General features: G+C 36.0%; 1 protein-coding gene across 5 annotated transcripts in view; it reads left to right on the top strand.

The window, feature by feature from the left end:
• The window catches only part of SATB1 (SATB homeobox 1), a 116,471-nt gene extending 110,364 nt beyond the window's left edge, over window positions 1-6,107 (top strand). For 4 of the 5 annotated variants that reach the window (XM_069088454.1, XM_069088456.1, XM_069088453.1 and 1 more), the window contains exons 10-12: window positions 1,756-1,959; window positions 2,545-2,640; window positions 4,333-6,107. In XM_069088454.1, coding sequence (XP_068944555.1) covers window positions 1,756-1,959; window positions 2,545-2,640; window positions 4,333-4,845 — 813 coding nt within the window. In that variant the 3' untranslated portion in view covers window positions 4,846-6,107. The remainder of the gene's footprint in view (window positions 1-1,755; window positions 1,960-2,544; window positions 2,641-4,332) is intronic. The other variant, XM_069088457.1, reaches the window with a different exon arrangement.
• Window positions 6,108-14,920: the final 8,813 nt, after the last annotated feature.

Genomic DNA, 14,920 nt, shown 5'->3' with positions numbered 1-14,920 from the left:
GACTTGCTAGGGAAATATTCTCCACAGCCATAATTGCATGTGGATGGTCTGTAAACAGTTTGATGAAGATAATGATTGGTCTCCCAGTTTCCTATATTCATTTAAAAGTATAGTTGAGGAAAGTTCTTTCGAAACTTTGCAATGAGATTGCCATAGCTAACTAGAAAATTATTCATTCAAGTTAAAAAACATGTCAGTTTTTTTCATCTAACCTTTCTTCTTATGGCTGGATTTTCTTATACAACAGGCTTTGAATGAAATGCATGGGGTAGAGTCAGGATCATACCTGGATGATCAAGCTTGGGCTCTGGTCTATCTAAAAGAAAGAGAAGTAAAGCAACAGCTCTTAAAAAAAAACCTGTTAAACTAACAGTAGATCTGTTGAGTGAAAGCACTGTTGGCCTGCTTTAGTCACTGTGCAGCAAACTGTCCAAAAGACAGCTAGTTCCCCTAATCATTTCCACTGAATTTTCACTGTATGCCTGTGAATTCTGAGTAGAAGGTTTTGTCTAGAAAATGAAATTACCAATACTTCAGGGATAAAAACAGGAAGGTGGAAACCTTTCTGCCAAATCATACTCTTTCCTCTAAATAGTAAACATATAATTTTATTGGAAATAGAATCATTTCTTATGCATCTACTAGTGTTTATTTGAAAGGGGGTTCCCTCTCCACTAGTAAATTTTGAAAAGAAGAAAAAGGAGGTGAAGAAATGAAGTCCACCACCATCCTCAACTTCCCAGCTCTGATCCCAGCTAACCTAAAATCATCAGAGGAAAAACCAACTTTCTGCTCTTGACTGACTAATATTCATGCCTTTAGTGTCCTTATCTATAAAACGAATCAGTGTCTCCTAACTGTAACATCTGAATCTGTCTGTATTAGAGAACTCCCATGGCACCTTTCCTATAGAGCTCCCTTATCTAGTTTGGCAGTCAGGTAACCAGAAAGTAACCCCTAGGGAGGCAGGAAGATTTGAGTGGTACTAGATAGGTGTTCTAGAAGCAATCCCTTAACCCTTTGATTTTTCAAAGCGATTGTAACTCAGGCCTTTATGGCTGGATCTAATTAAAACTCACCAGAGGTTCTGCTGAGGGCACATTCTGTCTTTCATCCTTTTTTGTTCTTCCTTCTAGTCTTTAAGAAAACAGGGAACTCTTTGGCCTTCCAACCACCTTTGAACATTGATGCTAAGAAATAGAACCTACCCTTTAAGTATCTCATTGAGGGACCCCAAAAAGTCTCCATCTCTATGATTTATGTTGCCAGCATTTTAGTAAAAACCCAAGTACTAAAGTTCTTGTTCAGAATAGGAAACAAAATTAAATAATAGCAAAGAACCCTTTTTAGGAGAAAAATAATTTCCTAAAGGGGAAATCACTACCTATATTAAATCTCCTCAACTGGAAACAAATCGACATACACAACACAAAAGAAAAATATGCAATTGGCAGACATATGCTGAAGTTTGATAGACTTTGATTCTGGATGCTTTCATGCTTTAGAGCCTTGACAATGTATTTGGAATCCCTAAAACAGAAAACTGGGACTGTCAGTACCAGCAGTTACAACAAAGTGCTGTTGCATAGGTAGATTTTGGATGCAAATTCAAAGGTTCTCAGTGGTCTCACAATTACTAGTAGATCATAGTTCAGAAGAGTATTTTGAAATGATGAAAAAAGTTATTGATTTTTCTTAAATCCAAAAGGGAGACTGTTTTGTCAACCAGCCACTACTATAAGCTTTACCTTTCAGGGCTGGCTGTGTGAACTGTTACGCTGGAAAGAAGACCCATCTCCAGAAAACAGGACCCTGTGGGAGAATCTCTCCATGATCAGAAGGTTCCTCAGTCTTCCTCAGCCTGAACGAGATGCCATTTATGAACAAGAAAGCAACGCTGTTCATCACCATGGTGACAGACCTTCCCACATTATCCATGTTCCAGCAGAACAGATTCAGGTAAGTTTACCTTGGCCAATCCAATATAGCACTAAGTAAATAAAGCTTGAAACTTAGCAAAGGAAATGAGTGTTTCTTTTCTTGCTGCCAGACTAAACAGACTTCTTAGCAAGATATAACAATACACAGTCATCTTCCTTGGAAGATAAAAGGAGAATCAGTGTGTCCTTTCCTTATTGTGTGCTTTTTCCTGAGTGTGACAGTTTTTCCTTGACACTTGTAGCTTGGAAAGAGTCCTTCTTAATGGGAAGTGATTTATTTATTTTTGGTATATATGGATTTTTAAAAATTGTTGGTGGGTTGGTTGGCTTGTACCTTTGTTTTTAAATCAGAATTTAAAATCCAAGCCCACCTCTGCTCAACACTATTATAGCTCCCAAGCAAAGGAATGAATGCTGGTGTGGAGAAAGTTTCTTACAGACTTACATCTCTGTATCTTGGATTCAGTGCAAGAATAAAATAGTAGTATGACCACATTTGATTCTTCATCTTTTCTCCCATTCACTCTGCTAATATCCTCCCACTGTCCCTCCCTTAGAAATCCAAAATCAGGGGTGAGTCAATGTATGTTTGTTTTTCCTTCAGAGCCCCTCTCCCACCACCCTTGTGAAAGGAGAGCCTAGAGGTACTTTCTCACCAAGCCTGCTGACCCCTGGACCATGGCTGGGTGCTGCTCCACAGGTGAGCTGGCACAAGTTAAACATGTCAGGGAGAGAAAGGGGGGTTTCAAGGACCCACTCCCTCCATCAAAGATAAATAGTTTTTTATTACTTGGGGGAAAAAACCCGCCACGCAATGGGACCAACTCTGAAAGAAGATTTTGCCACAGAATCCAACCTCTGCTTAGGAAGAATAAGACTTTTTTCCCCTCCCCACTCCCACACGAAAGGTCTAGGTTCTGGGTTCACAATGTCAGTCTCTGTATTCCTGTCATTCATTGGCGAACTCTTTTGTTTTCACTGTTGTCAAGGGTGAACTTAACGCTATATCATTCACTGCTATTTGAGAGACCTTTTCAGTTTCTTCTTTGGAAAAGAAAACAGTTGGCTGGCAGAGTTCTCCAACTCTGCTATCTTTGTGAATTACTTATATTATCTCTATAGGAGAAAATACATATCTATTTACAAAGCTAAAAAGAATAGAGCTTTCCAGTCACTAGGAAAAAGCGATGAGTGTGTATTAAAGATAAAACACATTGAAAGAGGCAATCCCTTAGGATATCAAGCACTAAAATCATCGTGAAAGCCTGAAAAATTTACTGTTTGATTTAGCAAAAATAAAAAAGAGAAAGATATATGTTAAGTAATAAAAGAGTACTTGTTTGAAAATGTAAATTGTTTTTAATAAAATTGCTTCTTAGGGGGATAAAAGGAAATGCTTATGCACAGTATAAACATTCTAATATTTTGTTGCTTACTCAGGTTGATTTGCCTTGCTGGTTAAGAAAAAAGTATCTACAGCCTACAATATGTGAATGTGTCATATTTATCATATGTAATTATATATAGCAGATTACAGCATGTAAAGATACTAATTATTAACAAGTATGCTTACACTAAATCTGAAACTTCATAATATGAGTTTGGCCTAGGAGAAAAAGTCTTTACACACCAGAATCGGCTAGAGTGAAATTTCACTAATTAAGTCATGATGAAGATACCCATTGATATAGCCTCTTGGCCTTTGTTAGGGAGCTCTGCTACTTTTTTTTGGTATCACTTGACAAGAAAGTCATAAATCAGAGACTCCCACTGGTTCTTTTGGACTAAAAAGGGATAGTAACTCTAAACAGTAACAGATCTTGATGAATTGACTTATGTTTTAAACATGATCTTTTAACAAAGTGCCATTTTCTAGCCCCTGGTTGAGAATAAAACACACACACACATACACACACACTTACACAAACACACACTCTTCTTTCCATTGGGTCCTATAGCTCACTTTTTAAAAATATCTTTGATTTCCATTGTTTCTAAATCCTCATTGAAAATATCTTCTTTAATTACACCATAATTTACTTGGTTAATTTCTTCTTTGTTTTGTATCTTCCAAATTAAGTTTCTTTTTTACTTTTTCCAGAATGTTAACTGGTGACTTTTCCGAGCAGAGGCCCAAAATCAGGGATTTAAAGGTTCCATTGATCCCTGATAATCCACCATATTAGTACTTCTCCTTTCAAGGTCATGTTATTTTGAGGGTGTTTTTTTTTTTAATGTTTTGAGCCATCTAGCTGTTTTACGCTTTTTATTCCAACTTTTTGTTCCTTTAAGGAGCCATTTGTGGGAATGATGACTGCTTTTTTTTTTAATTCTAGTAAGCTGTATAGATTAATATCAAAAATAGAACTTAATTTTTTTCTTGTCTTTATAGCAACAGCAGCAGCAGCAGCAGCAACAGCAACAGCAGCAGCAACAGCAGCAGCAGCAGCCCCAACCCCAGCAACAACAGCCCGGGCCCCGACTTCCCCCTAGGCAGCCTACTGTCGCTTCACCAGCCGAATCAGAGGATGACAATCGGCAGAAGACACGACCAAGAACAAAAATTTCTGTGGAAGCTCTGGGGATTCTACAGAGCTTTATACAAGATGTGGGCCTGTATCCAGATGAGGAAGCAATTCAGACTCTCTCTGCCCAGCTTGACCTTCCCAAGTATACCATTATTAAGTTCTTTCAGAACCAGCGATATTATCTCAAGCATCATGGGAAACTGAAGGACAATTCGGGTTTAGAGGTGGATGTTGCAGAATATAAAGAAGAAGAGTTGCTGAAAGATTTAGAAGAAAGTGTCCAAGATAAAAATGCAAACTCCCTTTTTTCAGTGAAATTAGAAGAAGAATTATCAGTGGAAGGGAACACGGACATTAATGCTGATCTGAAAGACTAAGATAAAAGTATTATTTTCATTCAACAGTGCCACTGGTATTAACTAATTAAAATGAAAATTCCATCTTGCATTCTCTCAGAAACCTTTGTTGTTCATTGTTTGGCCAATGAGTCTTCAGAAACTTGCACACACATACACACACACACACACACACACACACACACACAAACATGAAATGAAAAAAAAAAGGATAATGCAGACCGCTAAATGTTTTACTCTGTCTTACAAACTGCTCTACAGCTACAGGTGAAGCATTGAGGATTGTTTGATATTAATTTGTGTTCACTGGCTACACCCTGTTGTATCCAATAAGCATGCTACCAGTGATTTTTGATTCTGGAGCTTTCAAAGAAGCATTACAACTTCGGTGATTATTGTTTCATTTTTATTATTATTATTATTAATTATTATATTATTACTGTAACACTCCACACTTGATCTTTGGAAACTCACACTTATTTTAAAGAAAAAGAGAGTTTGTCGCTCTTGCTCTATTGTAAAGAACTATATACTGTGGAATGCAGTTTTAAAATAACACATGCCAACAAATGCCTTGTATTATATGGCACTGCCGTAATTCAGATTTGTTTTCTTTTTTGGAAATAAAAGGTCACTGTAATATTTTTTTTTCATTTTCATTGTTACATGATTTTTAAAAATGGAAAGAAAATGTGAAACACAATTTAGTCCTCATTATTTATTTGTAGATCCTGCAGCATCATGTTGTAATTAATTTTTTTTGGAAGTTTCCGTTAAATGTAATATTGCTTCTCTTGTTCTCATACTGATTCTTTTCTATTTATAAATGTATTTTGATGGGCAGTAAAACAAAGTGTCTTAAAAGTTTTAAATAGAGAAAATGTGCTTTACACAGTTGCCTATAAAAAGTGCTCGATGTTATCCAAGCAATTCATTCTATAAGCTTCACTCTTATTGTTGTATGCAATTTTTACTATCATGCAAATAAGCTTAGGTAAATAAAACTAATAGATCACCTTAGAAACTTATGCAATTAATGTGAAAATAATTGATGTTTGCAATGTGTCTTCCTTTGGTTTACAATCAATTTTAAAGCTACATCTGTATAAATTTTCTGTACAAAGGTGTATTTCTTTTTTATGAGTTTATTGCTATGAAAACACCAGTTATTTTGTTACAGCTAGCTGTTTTTATAAGTGTATCACAATTTTCTTTATGCAGAACTGTTCTGACTAGGAGTGGTTATTGACTGTAACTACACAATTAAAATTGTTTGTATGGTATGCTATGGGAGGGTTTGTCTGCTTATGTGTACTCACTGTAAAGGAACTTGAAGGGATGCCCTCTCTCTTTAGGTGGCTTTCCCTAGCAGTACCTTGTTGATTTGAGAGAGACCATCTGAAAAGTTCTCTCTCAAGACTTGTATTAGCCTTTGTAAAATTTACGTGTTGATGGCATGTGTGTACGTGTGTGTAACACACACATACATTGAAGTTCCATGATGAAAATCATAACCTGCCTTGTCTTGGTTAACATTTTGCCTGCTAAACAGAGATAGCAGGATATTCTAGAGTCCAAAAGCTATCAGGCACAAACATATTTACAATCCCTGGCAGCGATGCTTTTATAATGGGTACAGCTGCTTTTATTTTGTGCTATGTGAATTATGCTCACACTGATCCTTATACTAATGTATAAACACTTTAAAAGGCCATTAATAGTCACATAAAATAAATAGAAAAAATGGTTCTTTAAGAGAATTCCTTAGCAAGATTTAGAAGAATTGTTATTAGCTGTTAGTGATTCCAATAACTTGAGTTCATCAGACTTTCCTATATTCTTCTTGGTCTAGAAACTACCTTAGGAATATGAGAACACAAAACCAGAAGCCTAAAGACTTTGTATGTTACATGATAACTTCCATTTTCTCCTAACATTGGTTTTGTGTTGTATTAACTAATCCTAGGGAGACTAAACCTTAGCAAACTACACAGTGGCAAAATGAAACATGCTAATTGTCAAAGAATGACTTGAGGATGTAGTTATAAAATATTTCATTCTTATTTCAATTTTAAAAATTCTTTTGTCTAACTTCCATTCTTAATGTTTTCCCATAGGTTTTCCGAACACAGCTAACGGGGGCTAGGAGGTTCCTTGGGAAGGGATCCATGATTGCCCATTTCCTTTCAGTCTACCATTTGTCCTACCCCAGATAATATCTTGTAGGCAGCTGGGCTCCTTTAACATTGAACTTTTCCTTATGAAACTGAATTGGGAGCATTGAAAACTTCCAATTCAGCTTTAAAATACTATTTAACATTGAATCACAGCTAAGCTACTCTAGAGGTAACTGGTTTCCCATAAACTTCAAACTATCCCAAAAGTTTCCAGTTCCCTTGATTTAATAAGAGTTCAACTTATAATGCATCTCAGCTAGCTATGAAATAAGAAGGGAATCATTTGCGGGAGGGGTTGAAATTAATGAAGACAATAAAAACATAAGGTATATAACTATATTCCTCATGTTCTTACCAGAAAGAATATGATCTATAAGTATATATGATTATCTCCCTAAACTTCCTTTTTCTTGCTTCCTCTGGATAGAAGCTAGTGGTAGAGAAGGAAATTGAAATATTTTGGTGGTTGTGTTCTTTCCCTATTTTTTTTAAATTTAAGGCAAGGTACCAAGACACACACCAAAACACTTAATTTTTGACCTGAAGCCCAGGCTGCCAGGTAAGGTTTTTCTTTCTCATTCCAAAAGGCTCCCCGTTTTCTTTTGGATTGAAAAAATAGAGTGGATTGGTTCACTTGTATTGTAAATATTCACCAACAGTAACAGATGACATTTTCTAAGAAATATCATTTAATTCCTTTAAATGAAAGTGGTTATATTAAATAATTTTCCAAGAAGAAATGATGCTAGTAATCAGAGTGGCCCTGAGAGGCAATGAGCTTAAAGAGTCTGCTTTAGAGAAAGTTGAAACTTGGATGGTGCATTGATCCACATAGCCTTCCTTCGGTATCCTGCATGCATCATGACTGGCCTCGTAAAGGCAGTGTGCTATAACAGAACATTTATCTGGAGTCCAAGGGCCTGGGTTTGAAGCCTGGCCCTGCTATTAGCTACTAATGACTGGATAAGTCTTTCACATCTGTAGACCTCAATTTCCTCATTTGTAAAAAGAGAGCCTTCGACTTAGCTGGTCTCTGAAGTCCCCTTCCCACACTAAATCCTATGATTTCTTCATGTGCCAGGAGTTTTTTGTGCTAAACTCCATTGAACAAGGTTCATTATGTGACATCAGAGACCTTTTAAAGGTACACATGCCGTAGCATGCTGTACTTAAGTATGTTAGCAGAGTTGGGGAGTTCGTAGACAATATTCAGCCCTATGAATCTGAATCTGTCATGGACTCCTTCACTCAGCATTCTCTCACTAATCTGTAGGACACTCTGTGGCCATATGTACTTGTATACTATGCAAAAATAATATCATTGACAGTGTCTCCTTGGCCCACAGTATGCAGAATTGACACTTTCCTAGAAAACAAGGTGACTCTTATGAGTGTCCTAATTACATGGTACTTAGTTTCAAAGTATATGGATAATTGTGCATTGATTGACATCCTAGGATTTCTGATACCCAATCTTAAGAACAAAAATATATTTTTCAAATAGACCGAGACTATGCTTAGCCGAGTACATAGATTGAAACTCTGTTGCTAACATCCATTTAATATCAAGGTCTTTGTGTATTGTACAATCCTATTCTTACTAAGTGGAGTGTATTAAACTGTCTCCTGATGCTATAAGAAAGTAATTTCTATAAATGTGCATCATTAGATGATGGAAATGGAGTCCTATGTAAATGAACATAGGTCCTCAAGAAAAATGTGTTGCATTAATATACCATAGAAGAATTAAAACAAACCACCTTTTTCCTATAGCTCAGGAAAACTAAAAGATATTGAAACAGCAATGGTCTGCTCTGATCTCTTACCTTAGTTAAGCAATTAAAGAATCTGAGTTGGAAGGGGCTTTATGGTTCACTCCATGACACACTTCATAAGTAGTTATACAGTCACTGCTCGAACCAGCATCTCACAAGGCAGGCCGTTCTACTTGTAGATATCTCTGTTGGTTAAGAAGATTTTCCTTATGTCAAGCCTAAGGAATAAGACAAGTAAAATTATAATTTTGCCAACTTAAGGATGCACATGATTTTCTTAGTATCTCTTCTGAAGCAACTAAGTCTATATCATTTCAAAGCAAAAGCTAAGTACTTGCATGATTTTCCACAGTAGCTAAAGGAGAAGGCATTAACATGCATATTACTAATGAAAATACATACAATATTCTCATTAATGGAGTGTGGTCAAAGGTATATATCAACATACTGTACCTGTATTATAATTACTTCCACATGTTGAATAAAAACAGTGCAGAATTGCCTTGTTAAGATATACATTTTCAGTTCTTTCTTGCTCCAGAATCTATGCCTATGTTCCATATACAATAATCCAATATTTCATTTTGACACGAGAAACTCTCCAAGTTCAGTCATGGCTTTCCAACTTGCTATCATTAGTGTGATGCCCCTTCTCACTAACAGTGGCTGGGAAGGAACCTGGCACAAAGGAAAGATCATTGCAACCACAGGATGGAAATTCTGTCTACCTGTGTCACCTTCAACAATTCATTTAGTCTCTCTCTCAGTCTTATTATAATGTAAAATGACGGGTTTGAACAAGAGGGCCTCGGGGTCTCTTCAGCACTAGGTCTATGATACTCTGGTCCTATGACTTCTAAGTACCCTTTCAGCTCTCAGGCAATGATCATTGATCCTAACCTTGCTCACCATTAATGTTACCCCTTATGACCTGTGGAATCTGCAGAATGGGACCCAGAACATCGAGTGTGTTATCTCTTGGTCAAGAGTCTGTGAAGTTGGACAACACATTGACAAGTGAAATGGCATTTCATACTTGTATTCTATTACTCCCTGTTGTATACATAGAAATTGATACTGACATGTTTTTACAGGCCAAATGTTTAGGACATCACTTCTTCCATTGTGATCACAAAAATTCACTTTCTGTGGCATCTAAACCAGAAATGTACTTTTTCATTTAAATGGTCAAATCTCTGAATTTTGCACATTACAAATACATTGTCTCCAGCTTTCTAGTTTTATTAACTGGTAGCATAGGGTTCAGATATGTTTGTCAAATAAAAGTATAAAGATAGCTCATGTTTATATGTACTTCTGATGTGACAACTCATTGAGTTATGACTAGATATTATGATATATGACCTAATATGAGTGGTCTGTCAAGGAATAAAACCCACGGAACAATAATTTTCTGTCAGCCACTTTCATCTTTTATCCAACCTTCATTTCTTTCTTTGCCCTAAAAAAGTTCTCCAAAAACCAGCGTTTTCAAGCAAAAGCCTCAGTTTTCCAAGTTCCCTTCTTTTAATATTTCCTAGGCAAGTCATTTGGAAGAGAAAAAAGAGAATTTGTTTGGAGGCTAATGTAGTTAATGAAAAGTTATGTCAGTAACAATGTAAGTTAGTCAGCCAGCAAGCATTTATTAAATACTTACTATGTCCCAGGCACTATGCTATGCATTGCACAGACAAAGAAAAGCATCAACATTGTCCCTGCCTTTAAGAGCTTGTGGTCTAAGGAAAGGCATATATTATAAACATACAGAAGGCACAAATGCAGAAACAAATCAGCTTTAATATTTTATGCATGTGAAAATTCCTCTATAGATGAAACTTTTCCCCCTTTGATCTGGTAATGTATTTTCACCCTTCAAGGGTCTGTGATCTTGTTGACTCAATCAGTCAGCTAACATTTATCAAGATTCTTCTACCTGCCAAGGCACTGTGCTGGATTTGGGGATAACAAGACATAAAATAGACCATGCCCTCAAGAAAAAGCTTAGGCTCTCTCCAGGAAGATAGTACATAGCCAGGCCCAATAAGCTCCAAGATCTTTATCCCAATTCCCATTCTCTCAGACAAGTGTTGTGGAAGATGGTCTTCTCCTCTTCCCATCAGTGTCCTAGCAATAATCCCACCTCAGCTGACAGCAGGGTCTGCAGAAGACCAAGGACAGACAGAACAGAGATTCACAGCATCCTAAGAAGTTCAGCAAATTACACCCGACCTACGGGGCACTTCTTGAGTAACACTTGAGTGAAGAAGCTATGGAGCAAGGCTCTATCTCTCCCTCTGGGTCCTAGAGGTATTCCCTGAGGATTTGGGGGTGATCCTCTAATGCCATTGGTTTGGAGTCTCATACATGTGCTTTCTCCAAGATTATTGGTTGAAAATCATTTTAGTGAACCAGGCTAACGGAGTTTTTAGAAAAGGGTATTGTACTAATGTGATATATAATAAGCGATGTCAGAATAAAACATCCTCCTAAAAACCTGTGATGCCCTCTCCCAAAGGAAGTAGGAGTCCAAGGGAAAGAGAGCTCAAAAACATATGTGATAAAGTAACAACTCACACCTCCTAGCTGCTAAATGTCCTTTTCTTCCATTCAAGAGGCGACCCATAAGTCTGGCATAATTTGCTGAACTTCTTGGGACTGAATCTATGTTCTCTGTGTCCTTGGCCTCTTGCAGACCCTGTCAGCTGATGTGAGAATATTGCTAGGACACTGATGGGAAGAGAAGGCCATCTTCCACTTGACTCCTTGAAGTTTTCAGGGTCACCTTCCTTTAGGTGCAAGGGGGAAGAAGACCTATGCCAAGACATTCAAACCTTGGTCAAGGTCAAGGTCTTTCCCACTCCTCTCCATGCAATTTCCCCTCAGGGTTTCAGGGCAAAGCTCCCTCTGTCTCCTGGGTATCCACTTACTGCAGCTCTGATTCCAGCTAATTTGCCTAATAAATAACAACACAAAATCCTTAACTATTAAAAGAGATTACTAATAATAAGAAAAGTGCACATGAAAATAACTCTGAGATTTCACTTCACACCCAGCAAAATGGCAGAGATGATAACGATGAGATTGGTCATTATCAGAGATTGGAGAAAGATAGGAATATTTAATGCATCTTTAGTGCAGTTGAGAGTTGAAACAATCATTCCAGGAAGCAATTTGAAATTAATAATGACAAACAGGAGCTATATAGAACTTTAAGGGTTGCAAAGCATTTTCCAAATATTATCGCATTTTGTCCTCATAACAAGTATTATTATCCCCATTTTACAGATGAAAAAACTGGTGGGAAGATAATGCGTTGTGACTTGCCCAAAGTCACAAAGATTGTAACTGTCAGAGGCTCAGCTTCCTCACTGCAAGTCCAACACCCCATGTACTGTGCCATTTAGCTGCCTCCATTAACTTTGACCTTGATATTCCTCTGTTAGGCATATATCCTGAAAAAGTCATTGACAAAAAAAGCAAAGCTCCATATTCATCAAGATATTTATGGCAGCACTTTTTGTGATAGCAAAGAACTGGAAGCAAAATAGGTGTCCATCAGTTGGGGAATGACTAAGCAAATTATGGCACATAAACATAATGTAATATTACCATGTGGCAAGAAACAATGAACATAATACAAGAGTCATGAAAAGATGCAAAGTGAGGTAAGCAGAGCCAGAAAAACAATATATACAATGATCACAACGATATAAATAGAAAAAATCAACCACAGAACAATTAAAAATAAATGTTGTGAAATTATAAACCATAAGCTTTGCCCCAAAGGTGACACCTCCCCCACCCCTTAGAGGCTGAGAAGAAGGCCACAGGTGTAGGATTTCAGAGGGCCTTGTGTTTTGATCCATTTTTCCTCTTCTTCTTTTTCTTTTTTAAAGCGATTCCTTGTCATAAGAGATGGTTCTCTCAGAAGAGAGGGTAGAGTGGGAAATTTAGATAATGCCAAAATCAAGACACCAATACAAAAAATAAGGGAAATGACTATGGCAACATGTAAAAAAAATTACATTATGATCAGGTTAGATTTATACCAAAAAGACAAGATTGATTCAAAATTGTAGTTAGGCAAACTATAAAGATAATAGATCATATTAATAATAAAACAATAAAATTGTATGATTACTTCAACAGATACAGAAAAGCTTTTGACAAAATAAAATATACATTCAGATAATAAAATATTAAAAGGCATAGGAATAAATGAATCTTTCCTTAATATGGTAAATATTATGTATTTAAAATCAAAAGACAGTATTATATATCATGGAAATAAATTAAAGGCCGTTATGCATGTTATCAACCTTTTTATTTGATATAGTGCTAGAAATGCTACTCAATAGCAACAAGACAAGAAAAAGAAATTAATTGAATTAGCCTAGGCAAAAATATTACTTTGTGGAAGTGATGTAATGATCTACATGACCTTGGAGGATCAACTAAAATTAATCAAAACAATTAATAATTTCATCAAAGTAGCAGGATATAAAATAAACTCATATAAGCCATTACCCTTTCTATGAATTACCAACAAAACCCAGCAGAAAAAGAAAGATAAATTCCATTTAAAATGACTAAAGAATATATAAAATATTTAGGAGTCCATCAATGCATACAAAATAACTATGTGAATACATCTACAAAAAATGTTGTGTAAATAAAGTGACCTAGATATTTTGAGAGATATTAATTGCTCATGGTTGGGCCATGCCAAACTAATAAAATAGAAATGCTATCAAAATTAATTTACTTATTCAGTGCCATACCAATAAAATTACCAAAGGGTTGCTTTAATAGAGCTAGGAAAAATAACAATATTTGTCTGAAGGACTTTTACACTGTATCTATTTTATAGGTACACAGCTTTTCACATATGTTCTCCCCTATTAGAATGTGAGCTCTTTGAGAACAGGAACTATGGTTTTGTGTAATAGATATACATATATAATGTACACATATGTACATACATATTGTGTACATGTATGTATTGTGTACTATATACACACATATATGTATGCATGTACATACCTAGCACATAAGTGCCTGTTAATTGTGATTATGAGGAAGAGGAGGAACAAAAGGTCAAGAATTTTATGTGGAATAATGGAGAAAAATGGCAAGGAAAGAGGCCCTAGTAGTACCAGATCTCAAAATATTTTTAAAAAACCCAATAATCATCAAAACTATTTGATACTGATTAAAAAAGCATGTTGAATATAAGGAGTCTTAGTTACATTGGTAATTTTACAATCCTCTTTTCTTATTCTATTCTGTATATTGGAATGCTCGTTTTACTTGGTATATATTAAGTTCAGGATAAAAAATATTAGGAAATTATTAGAACAATTTTTTAAAGAAACTGATCGTGATAGTAATAAATTGACTATCCCAATCTCTTCATTGCTGACTACAAGAACTCAAATAGAAAATAGATGCCTTTTGCTTGTGGAATGGCTAAACAAATCATGATCACATGAAAGTAATATAATATTACTTGACAATAAAAAATGATCCAGCATCTTCAACATTAACTGTATCCATTTTTTATCAATTTTCTGGTTTTGAGGTGAAGCAGTAGTGTTGTTTGCATTTGCATTTCTCTTATAAGTAATGATTTGTAGCAAAATATCATGATTGTTAATAGTATACAATTCTTTTAAGAATTGTTATCAGTCAATTCCTTTTCTATTGGAGGATAACTTTTCATCTTGTGTCCTGTCACACCAAATCCACCCCACTTTTGAATTTCCATATTTCCAGCAGCAGTACCAATATCCTGCAGGTAACCTAAGTTTGCAACCTGGGTACCATCCTTGATCTCTTACTCCTTTCAGACCCATCCTTCCCCCATATTCAATCAACTACTAAACCTTGTCATTTCTTCTTCCATAACATATTTCTCATACATTCTCTCCTTTCTATCTCCTAATAATCCTAATTCAGGCTGTCATCAAATCTTACCTGGGCTCTTGAAATAGCCTCTTACTTGACATTCCTTATGTAAGTCTTTCCCCAAACCAATCTATTTCCCACAATTGCTAAAGTGACTTCTGTAAAGCACAGATACCATCTTGACCATCTTGAGGATCAAATACAAACTCTTTTTTGACATTTGAAGCCCTTTCATAA

Source organism: Petaurus breviceps, unplaced genomic scaffold, assembly GCF_028583685.1.
Source record: "Petaurus breviceps papuanus isolate PSGF00001 unplaced genomic scaffold, PetGlider_PUasm1.0 185, whole genome shotgun sequence".
Classification (NCBI taxonomy): Eukaryota; Metazoa; Chordata; class Mammalia; order Diprotodontia; family Petauridae; genus Petaurus; species Petaurus breviceps.
The sequence above is the reverse complement of the archived record's forward strand: the minus strand, read 5'-3'. Positions and strand labels throughout refer to the sequence as shown.